The sequence below is a fragment of the Pteropus alecto genome, unplaced genomic scaffold (genome assembly GCF_000325575.1).
Source record: "Pteropus alecto unplaced genomic scaffold, ASM32557v1 scaffold25, whole genome shotgun sequence".
NCBI lineage: Eukaryota > Metazoa > Chordata > Mammalia > Chiroptera > Pteropodidae > Pteropus > Pteropus alecto.
Genome location: NW_006441955.1, coordinates 1783931 through 1802135, shown reverse-complemented (window position 1 = coordinate 1802135; position 18205 = coordinate 1783931). Strand labels below are relative to the sequence as shown.

The 18205-nt window shown below is 49.3% G+C and overlaps 1 protein-coding gene and 1 long non-coding RNA gene across 4 annotated transcripts in view; one reads left to right on the top strand and one right to left on the bottom strand.

Annotated features, from left to right (window-relative positions):
• Window positions 1–1803, bottom strand: part of LOC107196217 — a 38964-nt gene extending 37161 nt beyond the window's left edge. For 2 of the 3 annotated variants that reach the window (XR_001517589.2, XR_003048552.1), the window contains exon 1: window positions 496–1803. This is a non-coding gene — a long non-coding RNA (uncharacterized LOC107196217). The remainder of the gene's footprint in view (window positions 1–495) is intronic. The other variant, XR_003048553.1, reaches the window with a different exon arrangement.
• The window catches only part of TRABD2B (TraB domain containing 2B), a 204993-nt gene continuing 186794 nt past the window's right edge, over window positions 7–18205 (top strand). Inside the window, exons 1-2 of the mRNA XM_006919165.3 lie at window positions 7–403; window positions 2383–2943. Of these exons, the coding sequence (XP_006919227.1) occupies window positions 302–403; window positions 2383–2943 (663 nt within the window). The 5' untranslated portion in view covers window positions 7–301. The remainder of the gene's footprint in view (window positions 404–2382; window positions 2944–18205) is intronic.

Here is an 18205-nt window from a genome sequence, read left to right as displayed (position 1 = left end):
GCCCTCCGCCCACCCCAGGACCCCCACGCGCTCTCAGAACCCCGAGGCTCCGCCGACGGGGCTGTGCGCCCTGCTGGGGGGGCCCGCCCCAGAGGGTCCCCCTCTTCCAACAGACAGAGCCCCGCCCCAGAGGGACCCCCAGGTTCGTCAGGGACATCCAGCCACGCCCCAGCAGGCTCCCAGCATCCCGCGGCTGGAGCCCCGAGCTCCTGAGGAACCTCGGTGCCCAGCTGGGGGCTCCCCGCCCCGCTGAGGGGGCGCCGCCCAGGAGGGTCCCCCGCGCCCCGCGGGCCCCAGCAGGATGCACGCCGCCCTGGCGGGGCCGCTGCTCGCCGCGCTCCTGGCTACCGCCCGCGCCCGCCCGCAGCCCCTGGACGGAGGACAGTGCCGGCCGCCCGGATCGGTGAGCGAGCGCCTGCCCGGCCACTCTCCCGGCCACTCCGGCACTCCAGCCCCGTGGGGACCATGGTTTTGGGTCCTACCTTCTACACTCACCTAAGCCCACCCGCTCCACCTTCGCTGGCTGGGCGCTGCCTGGAGCGCCCTGCCCTAGCTTCTGCCGCTCGGGCTCCAGCTCCGTGCCGGGAGCCGAGATGGGCGCTCCCTCGCCGGCTTCTACACACGCTGACGCTCCCGGGCTCTCCTCGACTTTCGGTCCTGCTCGGACGGTTCCTCTCTGTGCCCTTTTGACTCATTTCTTTCTTGCTTTTATCCTGTCTTCACCCTTCTGTGCCCACTCGGACTCTTTCTGCCGTTCCTTGCCCTCTCCTCTCACTTCCATCAGACCCTTCTCATTCACGCTCTCTGCCCCGTGTCTCTCCTGCCCTCCCACGCTGACCTAAAGCAAACTTTCTCCCTGGTGCAGGTTCCAGTTTGCTCTCTCCAGCCAAGTTCTCAGCACCCACTCTTCCAAGTACCCCTACTTCACAAAAAAGGAGACCATTCCAAAGGAGAGAAGGACATGCTAGCCTAATATTTCTTTGGGGTTGAGTAATTATTGGTTCTCCTAATTTTCCTTCCAAACCAAGGAATCTTGAATTCTCTCACTGCCCCTCCCTCAAAGTATAAAGTAATGCATTGAAAATAACCCTGAAATGGAGGCCAGGGTACCATAGGATAGTTTTGTAGGCTCCTCACTGGCTTCCTGTTAGCGGAGAGGTAGTTGACCTTGGACAAGGTACACCGCCAGTGTCCTGACTTAGGCAGAAACAGGGAGTTTGGTGGCCTGCTGGGTACCTAGAGCCAGTCTATCTCCAATACGCTGGGATTTACAGTTGTTGGTAGTAATTTAAGGTACTGTTCCCTCCACCTACCCTGAAACATACTTTTCACTGTACTAAAATCAGGCAGAAAAATGTTGAGTTGATCTAAAGCTTGCAGGTGCTAAGTGGGCAGACTAGGGTCTTTTTCTGAATAAAAAATGACTTTGCCTGAGAGGAATGACAGTCGCTTTTTCATGCCCCTTAACCGCTGGCCCTAAACTGGATCTGGAGAAATGACCCCTGTTTCCATGCCCCTTCTTCACCCCTACACACACCCTTGTCATCGTAGAAGATGGCAGAGAATTGGAGTTGGAGAGCAGGTACACCTATTTAGGGGAGCAGCCGGGAAAGCACCCAGAACATGTACATTTCTTGCGACTAATTCTATGGAATCCTCTCCTCCCAAACCAGGGCCTGAGACTTCACTTAGCCTGCAGCTTTTAAAGCACTTTATCATCTGTGGTTTCAGCTGGTCGAGCAGAGTAGCTGACACCCAGACCTGCCCTCCAAAAAGAAAACTGTATCCGCCCTGATGAATGGGAAGTCGCTGTTTAAATAGGTGTGCTATTTTTAATAGGTGTTCTGCTTTCAAAGTGCTCTTGGCATGTATCTTCTAATGGATGGATTTAAAAGTTATATGACTTCCTCCCTTCTTGCCAAAGCAAGACTCTTGCCCTCTCCCCGGCTCCAACCCCAATAACACCACGGGTGAAGGTTTGGCTTGGCCAAGCATGAATATTCTCAGGTGGTGTGGCAGACCTTGGCACTCACTGCGAAAGCTAATCATAACCCCTTCCTCTGTGCCTGGAACTGCTCTTAGAGCTTAGTTACATATATTGTGTCTTTTCAGTCTCTCCTCAACCCCCTGAGGTAACTGCTGTCATCACACCCCCCATTTTACAGATGGGGAAACTGAGTGTCTGGGAAGTCAGACAATATGCTCAAGATCATACCGCTCAGACAGGGCAAAGCCAGGATTTGCCTGAAGATTTCAGCTTCCAAAGCCCTTGCTCTTTCCTGTGGCCCGATGTAGGTCTCTGCCTTCCATCCCCATCGTGTTAACCTTGGTTGACTCTGCTGCCGTCAGCCTCACTGCCTTCCTTCCCCTCTCCCCCTACAGCAAAGGGACCTCAACTCCTTCCTTTGGACTATTCGGCGTGATCCCCCAGCCTACCTGTTTGGCACCATCCACGTCCCCTACACCCGCGTCTGGGACTTCATCCCGGACAATTCCAAAGCAGCCTTCCAGGCCAGTGCCCGTGTCTACTTCGAGCTGGACCTGACAGACCCTTACACCATCTCAGCGCTGGCCAGCTGCCAGCTGCTGCCGCATGGGGAGAACCTGCAAGACGTGCTGCCCCGCGAGCTCTACTGGCGCCTGAAGCGCCACCTGGACTACGTGAAGCTGATGATGCCCTCGTGGATGACACCTGCCCAGCGGGGTAAGGGGCTCTACGCTGACTACCTGTTCAACGCCATCGCGGGCAACTGGGAGCGCAAGAGGCCTGTGTGGGTGATGCTGATGGTGAACTCACTGACAGAGACTGATGTGCGCTCCCGGGGAGTGCCTGTGCTCGACCTCTACCTGGCCCAGCAGGCCGAGAAGATGAAGAAGAGCACAGGGGCCGTGGAGCGGGTAGAGGAGCAGTGCCATCCGCTCAATGGGCTCAACTTCTCGCAGGTAGGCACTTGGCACCCGGCCCTCCAAGCTGGGCAGCCCCTGAGCGCCCTTGTCCTCTTCTCCGTCTTCCTCCTCCATCTGCTGGAGCTCTGTCCTTCTGCCAGAGGGAGAGGGTCTTTTGGGTTGTAGGGCAGCTCTCCAGCTGTTTTGGGGATGGTAAGAGGGCCAATCGATGTGTGCTGTAATTGGGGGGTAAGTGTTTGGGTGTTTGCTTCCCTCTCAGTGGTGTTACCTATCTGCCGTGCTTGCCCGAGCAGAAAGAATTTCTCTGGGAGCATCAGAGTGATGAAAACAAAAAGAGGGAGCTGCAAGTTTGCATTCGAGGCCCTGGGTCTCAGGAGCAGGAGGCTGTCCTGAGGCTGTTGTGTGGGCACATCTAGGCAACAGCATATATACAGAGGACACAGAGACAGAGACAGTGCCTGAGACTGGCGGGGTAGGGCAGGTGTAGCAAGTGGATCGGGTGTCTATGGCTTGCTGTTTGTCATTCAGCAATGCCAAATTTCCTGGACCTTTGCAAAGCTCCAGGCGACCCTCGGACTACCTCCTTAGGCTGGGAGAAAGTCAGCCTGAATAGTTTAGGGATTAATAATTTCAGAAAAATGTACTCACTTAAAGGTTGACAGTTCTGATTTCTGAACCTAGAAGTGGGGGCAGGGAGAAGGCAAGAGCTTAGGAGGTTTAAAGTCTCTGGCTGCCAAAGACCTGATCCAGCAAAATGTCATTAAAAGCCCCCGTCTCCATGGGCAGAGGTCACTTGCAATTTACTGGCCCCAAACTCAACTCAGAGGCCCTGGGAACAATGAGTTCATATCTGTGCCTTGAGAACAGGCTGTCAGTCCTGAGATTGGGCTTCAAATCATGGCTGGTGGCTCCTGCAAGGAGGCCCCAAGACCCCAAGACAGGGCTTGGGCCAGTTGCCCCCTTGAGGAGTTAGGCGTGGCCCCTGAGGCATGCTCCTCCATTAAGGAGGCTGCCCCATAAATTGGCAGGGCTAGAAGCTCTACCACTGGGACCAGAACTGCTTGCTGCTCCCGAGATGTTGCAAGCTCTTCACCAGGGAAACAGCAGCAGTAACTGATCCCCCTTCCGAGATCTCTGGCCTTTGTTTTTCCAGGGGAAATGCAATATTGTCCCCGGGGAGGTAAGAAGCTAGATTGATTTGCCGGCCAAATGAAAGGCGCGTTTGTCGGTTCTCCTGCTGGCTCTCCCATAATTGTGGAGTCCTTACCCAGAGGGCCCCGGTGGCAGGAATATTGGGGCAGTTAGTCACGCCCCGCAGGGTTCTGACTACGCCTGACTCCTTCTCCATGGGGGAAAATCCTGTGCATTCTCTGGCCCAGCGCTGATTCCTCTGAACACACCGGCTCTCTCACTCCGAAGTGACTCTTCCCTTGCCAGCCCCGAGAGCTGATATTATCTGTGTCGGGCTCCCCAGCACTCACCGCCCATCTCATTTTGGAGGCAGGCTTGTGGGAGGCCTCTCTGTTCAGAGGCCTCACGTCTGGCCTCGATATCTTTTTTAGGCTGGGGAGGTGGGGGATCCACTGTCACTCTCAACACCCTCTTTGTACCAACCTCAGAGGAATCCGCGAGAGCTGAAGGGAGCACACAAACCCTCTGGTTAAACAGCCCCTGGCTTTAATCTGTCTCTCTTAAAACAACAAAATTATCTTTCTTCGGGGTCTGGAAACACTGCTGTTCAACCAAAGGACGGCTTTCGTAGGTTGAAAACATTTGCTGGAAAGTGTGTGAGGTTATGTTTTAGGAAAAGTTCCTGAGAGCCATTCATCGGCCAGTGAGGAGCCCGCTGACAGTCTCCAAAGCCCATGTTTTAAGATCAAACAGACTCAAATCTCTAGTTTCAAAAATGTGCCCACGCCATTGCCAGCCTGGGCCCACTTTTAAAATTGTTCTTGGGTCCAGCTCCTCAGAAGCACTGGAAGAAGCAAACCCCAGACAAAAGAAAACAGGTTTCCTCTTGGTTCCCTAATCTCTACACACCCTTCACCACCTGCCAGAGAGTCCGACCCCACCAATTTGTCCTGTTATCATTTTGGAGTGAGGCGATGAAATCTCTCTTCCATCCCTGTGGGGCAGCCGTGGGCTAAAAGGAAAGGAAGGGATTCCGGAGACTGGGTGGATGGGGTTTTTAGGGATCCCCTACCCCAAAGTTAGAAATGCAATAGCCTTCTCAGTAAAATTGTATGCGCGCGTGCACAGTTTGATATGAACATCTGTGATGCATTATTGTACCGAAATATCTGTTAAGTGCATCAGATTTTTATTTTTTCTTTCCTCTCAGCATTACTGTTATTGCAAAATATTTGGGGAGGGAGCAATGAGAGAGGAGGGCGGGAAATAGAAGCTTTAAAAGAGAGTGCCTTTGTGTTACGACCTGGGATTTTAGTTTTAATTTAAGTATTTCTCAAATTTTTATATATATATATTTTTTCTGGGCAGAAATACCACATTTTTCCTTGCTAAGTGGAGAAAGGAAGCTTAAAATTTGGGACTCCATGGGTTGGAGGAACTACTGAAAAGTTTCTTCCACTTTTACATAGCTAAGAAGATTGAGCTCATTGACCCTGGTCTCTGATTTCAATATAAACCGAGGGTGCTAGACCCAGTAGCACTAGGAGTTTGCTGTGTGACCTTAGGTAAGTCACTTGCCCTCTTTGGGCCTTGTTTTTCCCATCTGTGAAATGAGATGCCAGGATTAGGTCATCATCCAAGCCCCTTCCAGCTCTGACATTCCATGGGACAGTTACAACCAATTCCACGTGCCTGGCGCCCTGCAGGAAGCTCTGTACGCTTTTCCATTTTGTTGGATTCTCACAACCCTGTGGTTTTCGAAGGTGGGCGCTCAGAAAGGTTGAATGACTCGCCCAAGGTCACATGGCTAATAAGGAACAGAGCCAGTCTCCCTGATTCTAAATAAAGATATGCTTTTCCTGCCACCCCATGCTGACTGGGTAGTTCATGTCCTACAATCCTTCCTTCAGTGCCTTCTTCTGTTACTTCCCTAAAGGACTTGAGGATTTAAAAGTCTACTTTTTGGAAAATTTATACTTATAGAGAAAATTATTTCCTTTGACTCTGGGGCTGGAGTAGGGATGGGGAAAGCAGGTCCTCTAAAGATTTCTCTGTTATATTACAGACAGTTCAGCTCGTGGGCTGAGAGAGAAGAGACTTGCCTCTAGATGATTTTCAGTCCCAGCTCTGGCTCTAAGGCCAATGATTTGTATATAACTTCGGTGTTCCTATCTATCAAATGGGACAGTAGTGACCAGCCTTTCACAGCTGAGCTGGTTTTGTGAAAACATGAGAAGACAACTATGTGTGGGAGGTTATTGAGTGGGTAAAATAACTACCTGAGCTTGGAAAGGAGTCTGGGCTCCAGGACCAAGAAAGACAGAGGAGGGAAGCCTCATCTCTGCCCTGTTGGTACCTTCTCTCAGCAACCATGTCCACTGCCCACCCTTTGTTGAACAGAGTAAAGCTGGGCTAATAAGGAGTGGTGGTGGCCCCTGCCCTCAGAGGTCTGGGGATTCCTGAGCCTTGAGTCCAGGTCTTGTGACAATCTTGGGACTTACAGATTTCAATCAGCTCTGTCACCTGCCTCCAGGGACTGGTACCAGCTGCCACTAATTCTCTGGGTTGATCAGGAGATATCCTCCTCCCTCTAGGGGGCCTCAGTCCTCCCCCACCCATTCAGTGGAGGCACTGGGTAAGAAGTCTTCTAAGTTATGTGGTTCTCTGAGGCATAACGAGAGAGTGAGGATCCTGCCATTCTGTACTTTGCGTGTTTTAACAAACATGCAACATCACTCATCCAGTGTGCGCAGAGCCTGAACACGTGGGCATGGCTGCCAAGGGTATCCAAAATGTCTGTAAAATTCTACAGCCTCACCAGGGAGTTAGAAACCACAAAATCATTTATTGAGCTCTGTCTTTGTACAGGGTACTGCAGTAGACATTGTAAATACATCATCTCATGGAGATGCCATAAGACATATTATCATATCTCTTTCACAGACAATAAATTGAGGCTTAAAAAGGTTAAGTCATTTGGCTGTGATTATACACCAGGCTAAGTGGACTCAGGATAGAGAGAGAGAGGGAAAAGAAGAAAGGGAGAGACAGATAGAGAGACGAGAGAGAGAGAGAGAGAGAGAATTAAAAAATGTTGACATTGATTTTCTCCTGGCTTGTAAATTGGATCTGAAGGTGATTCTAAAATAAGAATTCCCAAAGACATTACCAGATTTCTAAAAGATCACTGTGAAGACAAGACCCCTGACATGAGCTAAGTGTGCACAGTTGAATGAATGAGTGGTCAGAAACCGTGATATAACGATCCTGCTTCCCTTCCTTCCACTATCTAGCATTACTGAATGAATGAATGAATGAATGAATGAATGAAGAGAGACTGCATAAGCCACAGTGAGGCACTCCATGCTTGAACTTTAATAGCCCCACACTTTCATACAAGGACACAAAATATGAAAATCATCAAGCGGGTGGTTCAAATCCAAATCTGGCTTTAACCCTGACCCATTCCCAACTTGCCGGTGACTTTGGGCTAGCTTTTTCCCTCTCTGGGCCTAGGTTGTCCCCTCTGTCCTACAAGAGTATTGGCTAGACAGTATCTAGGGCAGGCCCACTTATGACTTCTGTGGGGCTTGTCTTTGGCTCCCATATCTTAGAGGCTCCGTGCCACCTTGAAGTGTTGAGCCCAAGTTCTCTGCAGCTGGGAGGGGCTGGCAGGCTTGTCTTTGGCGGGCTTCTGCTGATACCTACTTGTCCAGAAGCCGGTTGGTTCCAGTGGGTGATCCTGCTGCCTCTCGCTACCAGTCTGCAAAGCAGAGAGAGCCCCAGCCTTTCTCAGCATAGTCCACTGGATACCTGCCCAGCCTTGGAGCCTTTCGTTCATTAGGACTCCTCTCACTCACTCACTTCCTCACTCATTCAAGCAGAGCATCTTAGTGTCAAGCCAGAGCAATGCTGAGAGCAGAGATCTGGGAACGGCCTAGTTTTATTTTCCTGCTAAGAGTTCACTGCCTCGCCAGGGACAATGGGTATCATTAGTCCCTTTGTACAGCTGTGCATTAGACTCTCCTGTGTCCTGGTTCTCCACACCTCACATGAAGACCCTGTTCTCCCTTTCTTTTCCTGTCTGCATTCCCATCTTTTAGAACCCATCTGTCATTTCTAGTCCCCCAAGAATGTCATTCCTGAGTCTTCCGCCCTCTCTGAGCCTCCGTGGCAGCCACAACAGCACTGACCTATAGTTCCTCGAGTTCACAGCACTATTCCCTATTGGTGGCTCCCCATCAGATTTATGCACCTCCCTGAATGAAGGGATCTAACACCTCTCCCAAGGCAGCTGGGCGCCTTTAAGGACCTCAAACTTTGCTGGGTCCTCTTCTCTTCAGAAGTCAACCACAGAGAGCCCTTCGGTCAATGTTGGATCTAAACACAAGCTTGCCTAGTGTCCCCCATGTAACTCTAGCTCCTGGACTGGGAACAGGCTTCTTCCAGCCCATCAGCCTGTGCTCTGCAGCCTTCCACAACCACCGTGTCTCCCCCACCAAGCCCTGTGACTGGGAGCTGTTCAGCAAATATCCTTCACATGGTGTAGAAGTCACTCTGGGGAGCCCTTAGCCTTGACCTCTAGGATGTGTATTCTCAGATTCTTTCTTTCTATGCCCAGATTGCTGTTTGCAAAGTGCCCCTGCTGGTATGGCAGTCTGTCTGCTCTCTCTGACCTGGTTAACTCAGACTTTAACGTTTAATGTATTAACACAATGTGATGGGAAAAACACAGAGAAACAGATACACAGGATGGCTTAGTTACCTCTGTCAAAAGGGAGTGAGGCCATAAAGCTGGAGATGACTAAGATGTCATGAAATGGTCTAGTCTCAAAATCAGAAGTTTACAGCATGAAATCTTCCAGTCTTACAGAATCTCCGAATCCTAAGCCGGGACTTGGAGGCTCAGGGAATCTAAGAATGGTGAAATCTTAGAACGTTAGGCTCAGAGGCATTTTTGGACTCGAAGAATCTTCACGTTGTGAAATCCTAGCCTCTCAGCTTTGAAGAATTTTCAGCTCATAGACACACAGACTTCTAAAATTTTAAAGTTGGAAGGGACCAGTTCTCAAGAATTCCAAGAAGGCCCGTCCGAATACACATTGATCTCCTTCCCGCAACACACCCGCCAGCCAATCCCAGGCCCAAGACAGAAAGCTTGAGCGGTGAGGCATTTTGTGACGGAGATAAAAATGGGAGCGTGCCTTTGTTAATAGTTCCCATTTGGACACCGCTCAAAGCCAGGAAGAGGTCGCCTGGTAATGCAGCTTTCCCAGCTCTCGGAGGGAGGAAACAAGAATGTGACGAGTGCCGCAGCCTGCCAGCCAAGCTGCCGACGTTCTTTTTCCCTCAAGTTTGCTTCTAAATATTATCCACTTCACTCCCTTTTATCTCCCATCACTGGCTCTCTATCCGCCCACTTAATCCACAGGCAGCCGGTGGCCCAGCCTTCAGTTTTGTTTGGCCGCTGCCAAGCTGTCTCGCCGAGCAGCTCCTCCAGGATCCACAGGCTTTTAAATCTGTACCGTATATCCGCTGGAACACAAAACTGTTACCCCAAGCTTGGAAGTGCTTTGCTTGTACTGGGCCCCCTCCCTCTCCAGGAATTTCCTCCTTTCCTCTTCCACCTCTGAATCCTATGAGATTTTCAAGGCTCAGCCCAAAGCCGTACCTCCTCCAGGAAGTCTTCCCAGAATGCTCCTAAATTTAATCTACTTGAGAAGACTTAATCCAAAGCATTCCTTGATGCCTCAGCCACATATATTCTTTCCCTCCGTGGAATACTTTTATGGCATTTTATGATATTTTTTCAGCACTTACATATTTTACTTTATATTCTGATGATTACTGAGGCAGTCTTTTCTTTCCTAATAGACCCGGCTTCAAAACCTAGTTCAAAATATACTTACAATTGACTACAAAATTAGACTGAAGGTGTTCCAGGTCTGATGTGGGGGCTTTGTGGTGCATTCTGTGGTTGGGATGTTGGCAGCTCTGATGCTAAAAAGGGACTGCATCTTGGCCTCCATAGTCATAGAAAGCCCTCAGACTACCCACCTGAGTGAGCCGCGTAGATGAGTTCTGTACTGTTGACGGCTCATTTGGTCAAGACTCTGCGGCATCCGTGGGTCCCTATTGGATTGACCTCTCTCCAGCCTGAAACACTTTGTTGTTTCCTCTTCCTCATCTGTTACTTGCAAACAAAGATCTTTTTTTTTTTTATTCCCTCTTTACTCCCCAGATCCCACATGAGCCTTTCCAGGCTCACCCCATCCTCTCCCCCACTTTGTTTTCATTTTAAAATGTTTGATTTTATTTATTACTTACTACTTTGGTTTTGGGCTCCAGCGATGCTGACCTGTTCTAGTTCTCCCTCCTTCCCTCCCTCCCTGCCTCTCACACACAATCCTTGGTCACACCTTCATGCGTGGCTTATGCTGTTCCCTCTACCTTCCCAGTTTTTATTGTCTGGCTAACTCTTACTCCTCTGAAGTGGCAAGGGTCTCTGAGGGCAGTCCACTTTAAAAGCCTGGACTCTTCAAACAAATGCCCTTTATAACCAAAATTTTATCCCTAGTTACCAGATTGCACTGTCCACGCGAGCTGATTAAGTGCAATGCTGTGGTTGGCTTTTAGCATTATGGGGTTTTTCCCTTCTATTTATTTATTTTTTTTATTGAGGTATATGGACATAACATTATACTAGTTTCAGGTGTATAATGTAATGACCCTATAGTTGTATATGTTGCAGAATAGCATTGTGATTTAAAAGGATTGGTGGGTGTCTTAGTCTGCTTTACTGCCATAACAAAATATCATAGGCCAAGTGGCTTAAACAACAGAAATTTACTTTCTCACAGTTCTGGAGGCCAGAAGTCTGAGATCAGGGTGCCAGCATGGTTGGGTTCTGGTGAGAGCTCTCTTTGTGGCTTACAGACAGCTGCTTCCTCACTGTGTCCTCACAGGGCAGGAATGGGAAGGGTGGGGTGGGTAGATATGAGTTGAGAGTGAGAGAAAGCAAGCTCTCTGGTGTCTCTTCTTATTAGGGCACTAATCCCATTGCGAGGGCCCCACCATCATGACCTCCTCCAAACCTAATTAACTCATAACGGCTCCATCTCCAAAGAGTGTCATATTGTGAGTTAGGGCTTCAACATATGAATGGGGGGATGCAAATATTCAGTCCACAACAGTAGATGAGTTGTACCTAGGTCACCCTGAATGCCTGACTATCCTTGAAAAGAGCCAGGAGGTCACTAAATTAGATCCATGCAAGTCAGAGCCCTGGGGCCATCTCTGAGCGATAAGGACATATGCAGTCTCATTGGCAGCACTTGCTGCTGGAGTCTGTTCCTCCCCCCTCTAGGCAAGGTGGCTTCCTTGGGGGACCCTATGGCTTTCAGATCAGTACCAGTACAAATATTCCCCTACGCTGAGTGCTGAGGCCCTGTCAACTTTTATTCTTGGGGCTTCTCCCTTTTCTTCCAATTGGGTCAGGAAGGGTGGGGGAGCATTAAAAGTTACTTCTCATTTGCTCTTACTTTGTGAGCCTGTGTTCTCTGCGTAAAGCATTCTACCTCCTTCATTCAGATAAACATCTTGGTCTGATTCTACCTTTGAACCAAGTACTAGTCTTAAATTTTCACAGCAAGGTGCAGACTCAGCTGGGGGAGGGGAGGAGAGGGCTTCCACGGGAAAGTGCCCAGAATCATTGCACTTATTGGGAGTGGAAGTAACCCTGGGCTAGTTACATAACCATTCCCTGCCTCAGTTTCCTCATCAGTCAACCTCACCTGATTGCTGTGTGGATTAATTGATTAGTGTTAAAACACTGTAGTACAGTGCCAGATATACAACCAGAACTCAGTAAGCACTAGTTCATAGTTATCAGCGTATTTTTAGACACTAGCTCATAGTTATCAGTGTATTTTTAAATTAGCATCTTTATACTACAATTCAAGAAACGTTTCTTCGTTTTTGCGGTGTGCCAGACATTGGGATATATGCTGAAGAAAGAAAAGTGAACAAGAACAATGATACTGATCCCTGGATGCTCCCTTTCAGGGTGGAGAGGGGAATGGGTGGAGGTGCCTTCCGCTGATGGTTGGGGTGGGGGAGGAGATGAGGGTGGCCGTGGGGGGTAAAGTGGTGTATTGTGGGCGCACAGAAGAGGCACACTTCTCATTCCTGCAAGATCTGGGAGGGCTTCCTGGAGGAAGTGCAGGTGAAGCCGAGAACTGAAGGACTAAAATTTAGCAGGAAATGCTGCGGGGTTCTAGGCCCAGCAGACAATAGGTACCTGACACCTTAGCCCGGAGCAAAGTGGTGCGGACTGCCTGCATTTCAGCTTGGCCCCTTTCTGCGTGGGCTGTGGGAAGACCAGGCTGAATGAGACTGCCTGCCTGCTGTCTGCCCACCTCCGCCTCAGCCCCGCGCCCCTCGGGGCTGAGCCCAGGGCTGTGCCAGGGCATCTGGGAGCCCAGACCGCTTTGTACGGGCCGCGCAGACGCGCATTTGCCACCCTGGACTGGACTGGATTCCTGGAGCGCAAGTGCTCCTTTCCTGAAAGAGCTGCATGCGTCCCCGCCCTCCCCTCCGCCAGGCTGGGCGACCTCGCAGGCGACCTCGCAGGCGGGCCTGGAGGTGCCTTGGGCTAGCTGCGCTCGCGTCCTCGAGGCGGCCCGCCCTGTCCCTGGAACGCACAATGCAAAGATAAAAGGCAAGGCTTTTTTTTCCTTCCCCGTCTGTTTAAAAGACCTACCTGCATCCTCCCTATTAACGTTATTTAAAGTTTCCCGGTCAGTTTTATCTCCTGTGGACTTAGTGCATCTTCTAGGCGGTTTGAAAATTAAGCCCTGGTCTCATTTGAAAGCCTTTTTTAGAAAGAAAGATTCCGGCAGGCGGAAAAAGCCTTCTGGAAATCTCACTGGCTCATCCTTTAGTCTTAGCTCACATGGCTCAGCCTTGAGTTTGAGAAGAGACAAAAGCCTAATTGACAATGATAATTCCAACGATTTGCATCTCGGGTTGCAATTTCCAGTCTTTCACATGCACTACCCGACTCTTCCTCCAGTCCTTAACACCTAGAAGGAGCTAGACCAGTCTCCCTCCCCCCTCCCCCCCAGTGTTCAGACTTCCAGTGCCCTGCTCCACACACACACATTCCCCTACCTCCTGGAATTTCTCCAGTTAGGTGGCTGTATCAGCCACTGGATTATGGGGCATTTTTTAGCACCAGACCTTGCATTGCGGTTGAGATGCAGCTTGAAGAGCTGTGGATTGGTCATGGGATGGGTGAACTGAGACACTTTGGGATTTTAGTGGTAATAATGCTTGGTCACTGTGCTTGACCTTGACTGGAATGTTTAGTTGACTTAGCACTACATAACCCCCATGCCACAGCCTACTGGTGGTCTTGCAGATGATTTTATATTATTTTGCTTCCATCCGTTTTGTGGAGTGTTTCTTTGTTTGTTTGTTTTTGTTTTATATATAGTTTTGTGGAGAGGGTGGTAAGAAAGGATTCCTGATGAAGACCTTGCAGGTTGAGGAGGATTGGGGACCCTGGAGATGGAAGTGAGTAAGGCCATTCCTGGAAGGAGACTGTTAAGCAAAAGTGCCAGGATAGGAAAATGCAGAGGGTATATAAGGAAAGTGTTTCTACTCCTCCATGCATTGACTTTATTCTTTCCTTTTCCTGTCCAGCTCCCAAGAGATCCATTGTTAGTGCCTATTATGTGCTTGGCCTCAGGTTTATCACAGTAAATCCCTAAAACAACCCTGAAAGGTAACTATTATTTTCCCCATTTTGAAGAATTTGAGGCTCAGTACTTTGTGCAAAATGATGGAGCCAGGATTTCTACTTGGATCTTTTGATACCTGAAGAGAGACTGGAATAGAGTTGGAATTCCAGCTCCACCACTTTGGCTGGATGACTGAGGGTCTGTTTCCACATCTGAAAAAATGGGGCTCACAATAGTCTTTGCCCTCGCAGTGTGTTGTGAGGAGTGAATGAGGTAATGCCTATAAACCACATAGCTGAGTGCCCGGTACACAGTAAGAGGTAATGAATGGTAATTGTAGTAGTTTAAGTTGTGGTCATTTTAATTATTGTTATTGGCCCATTTTCACACTGTCTGGGTCTTGAGGGGAAGCCCATCTCATAGAGAAAACAGTTCTGGATCCTTTAGTCTCTCGAACACTGAGTATCATCCAGAGCAAGGATGGTGGTTAGTTGGCCTGATGGGAGCCGTGTGGCCTGACAACTCGGAACATGGTCAGTTTTTCCTGACCATCTGCAGTGTGTAATGTTGGATCATATTTGTTCTGGTTCACACTCCTTGTGATCTCCCGCTGCTACCTGGAGTGGGGACACATCAAAAGGATAGATCAAAAAGTTTAGGCAAGAGACCTGGCTTGAGGCCCAGCTCTGACAGGGGTTAGATCCATGACCTGGGACGTTTCCCTCTCTGAGGGTCCGTTTCCTCTACTGGGCAGGTGGACTGGATGTCAATAACAGTGACTCACAGTTAGGGAGAGAATGGAGGGACAAAGCCTGGGAAGGACTTTGTTCAAACTCTAGAGTGCTTCAGTACTTGGTGTGCAGGTGTTTTTCCTCTTCTCTTTCTCCCAAAGAGAAATACTCTGTAAATACTTAGAGAATCGAACTTGTTATTGTGAAACTGTTCATCCATCCATTCATTCCTTCGTTTGTTTAACAAGCAGTACTGGGAACTAGTCTGTGCCAGGCTTAGTTCCAGGTTATGAATAGGGGAAGGGAGGGTCAAAGAGACCCCAGGAAGAGGTGCTTCACAGCAGAGTGCCAAGAACAGGGCTGAGTCCTTTACGTGTACTGTCCCACTGAATCCTTACCACAGTCTCTCTCTACATACTATTATTTTTCTTAGTAATTTTTATTTTTCAATTACAGTTGACATACAATATTGTATTAGTTTTAGCATGCAACATAGTGATTAGACATTTATATAACTTACCAAGTGATCACCCCCCCAATAAATCTAGTACCCACCCGACACCATACATAGTTATTATAATATTATTGACTATATTCCTTATGCTATACTTTACATCCCCGTGACTATTTTGTAACTACCAATTTGTACTTCTTAACCTCTTCCCTTTATATACTATTATTCAGCCCCATTTACAGGTGAAGAAACCGAGGCATAGATAGGTTAATTCACTTACCCGAAGTCACACAGCGAATGAGTGGAGGATCTAGAATGCAAACACCGAGAGTCTGGCTGCAGACCCTGAGCTCTCAACCTCTCTGCATTGAATAAAAAGGTACTAGAATCTGATAGTGGGTGTGGGGGTGGGCAGCTCTTTTTCCGAGACTGGAAGTATGAAAGATTGGGAGAGGAAGGAAGTCGATAGACTTCTGATGCTTCCTCCTGAGGCAGGCTGCCACTGTGGGAAAAAGAGAGTAAGGTGGCCAGTTTGCCAGGACCTAGGGTGAGGAAGAGTGTGAAAAGAGAGGCTATGATGGGGATTGAGAGCAGAAGCTGACCTTGGCAGGTGAAGGGATGGTAGGGCAGGCTGAGTAACCAACAGAAGTGGAGGCTGTCAATTTGTAACAGCAGCAATCTGCATGGCTGGCGTGCTTCTCTGCAGAGCTCTCTAGTGTAGGTAAAGGAGCAGGGAAAGGTGACACCCCCATCCCCCAGTCCTGAGGAACCCCTGTTCAATTTGCCACAGTAGCTGGACAGCATATCAGTTCCCACCTGTCTGTCACTATTGAGCCCTGACCCTGAGCCCCCACCCCCATGGTAGCTGGGACTTTGCAGAGACTCGGGTTCTCTGGAGGCTGTATGGAAGCTACCAAGGGAGGTGAGACTGCATCCTCGCTGTCCAGGAGTTCTGTTTGCTGGTGAAGATGCTCAGTTTCTATACGATAGACAGACTTCCCCTTCTTGGCTAGGTATTCATACTTATATTCATACTATACTTGACAGTATAATGACACCTGAGCTCAGTATTGAGGGACAAAGGGGTATTCCCTGGGTTCAGAAAAAGCACCATGTATGGGGCTGGGGCTGATGGCTATATTGCTCCAGATAGAGGGTCTGTCCTTACTCAGCAGTGGAGAAGGCTTGTGGGAGAAACAGAAGAGTAGAGACTGGCCACAGAGGCTTGTGGCCCATGTGGCAGAAGCCTCGTAAACCATGTTAAGAAGTTTGGGCTTGATCCTGGGTGCATTGGGGTGGGAGGCATTGTACCCCACTTCTGTGTTTTGTAATAACAGCCATTTGTTAAACTGGAGCATCTCACCAGGCTTACCTGAAAATCTCGAGCCTCTGAGCTGGAGGAAAGAGCTGCCATACGAGGGTCTTTTCTGTCATCAGATCCAGGATGCTGTCACTGCTGGGCCAGAGGAGATGGACTCTCCGCTTCCGGAACAGGAACTTGGTGGGGTGGGGGGAAGTTGCTCTTAAAAACTAGATCATAAAAATGGTTTGGTGGCTGAAAGAGACCAGCAGTAGTTAAATATATTACAGAGCCTTTTGTGAGGGAACTTGAGACCCTGTCACCATTTTGAAAATAGCTACCAAAGGATAATACGTCCCTGCATTTCATGTGACCCATTTGATGGCAGATTTGGGGTATTCCACCTGTTCAAAGTGAGAGTGGGTGAGGCAGGCGGTTCCTGAATGCTCCGCCAGTGGAAGTGGGGGAGCAGGGATCAGTGGTCTGTAAATGGTCTGTAAACTGTGAGAGCACTGGGTTGGAGTAAGCAGCCTGAACTCGGGCAGGCCCCTCCCGTCTCTGAGCCTCCTTAGCGGGTGTGAGAGTGCTTGGTAAACCAGAAACCGCACCCCACGGCTGCAAACCCACTTTCGAAGCTGGCTCTGACCTTACTGGAAAAGGGCATTTTTATTTTTTTGCCTTTTATATGTTTACATGTCCGTCTCTTCTAAAGTCTGAAGTTCTTTGAGAGCAGGAGCCTCATCTAATGAATCTGGGTTTGTCCAGGGCCTGGCTCCAAGTACACGCTCAGGGATGCTGTGGGCAGCTGTGAAATTACCATCCGTATCTACACATCATCGCCAGAGCATCCGTGTGGAAAACAGAAAGTCCCCAACCGCATCCCTACATTGTTCCCAGATTTCTAGATGTTTGGTTCCAAGAGGTCGAAATCTAGGCAGCCGCCTGCATGTTCCCCCATGGCACCCAGGTGTTCAGCTTTGGTGGTGTGACCACCGATTACATTCTTACCCTCGTGCTCCAGCCGTCTCCTGGTGGGGCTGTGGTTTCCTGCTCATCTTTCATTCCCACAAGGGCTCTGAGGGCTTGCACTAGGCCCCTGCATGGGTGGGAGACACTTCCCCTGGGATCGGAGGCATCTCCCCAGCCCTCCTCCTCGGTCTCCTTCTCACACTTTTGTGTTTTTTCCAGGGCACGGATCAGAGCTTCTGTTTGCTGGTCATTCCATGATCTACATACAATATAAATGAAAGCTGCTAAAACCAATAAATTCAAACCATGTGTGGGCACTGGGGAAGAGCAGGGAACATCAGGGGGCTGCATTGTGAGGTGGCGTCAGTGCTGACGGCCCCAGAGCTGATTTGTATATGAGAAAAGTAAATATCCAAAGTGGTAAACAGCCTTGGGTCTCTCATCATTGCTGAGATTCAAAGGCATTTAATAGGAACACCCACTCTCTGTCTCTTGTAAACAAAGTGAGATTCTCTGTGTGTGCTGACCTAAATTCTGCGTTTTCATCTTTGGAAAAGCCAGCTAGTCATTCTAGCTGAGAGACCGCAGACTGTCTGGGCTGTTGGGTTAGGTTGCCTTCTTTCTAGTCTTGGCACTTTTGCTTTGCAAAGGACCACCTTTACATCCATTCTCAGTCCTGTCCTAATGAGGAACATGAAGCCCAGAGATGTAAATCGACTTGCCCAAGGTCACAGGACATCCCTTTCTGTCTTTCTCTAGAATCCCCTAGTTCTCTACTCCTTTTTCCATGGATGGTACTTCTGTTCTCCCTGACTCAGAATCCCAGAGGCTTCCTCATCCACTCCTCCCTCATTTTCTCTCCCTTCTAATGTCTTCTGGAGCCTGGCCTTCCACTGGGTCCCTACTTCCTCCTTTGTTTTGTTTTGTTTTTATTTTTATTTCTTATTTTTTATTCAGGCCATTCTTGTCT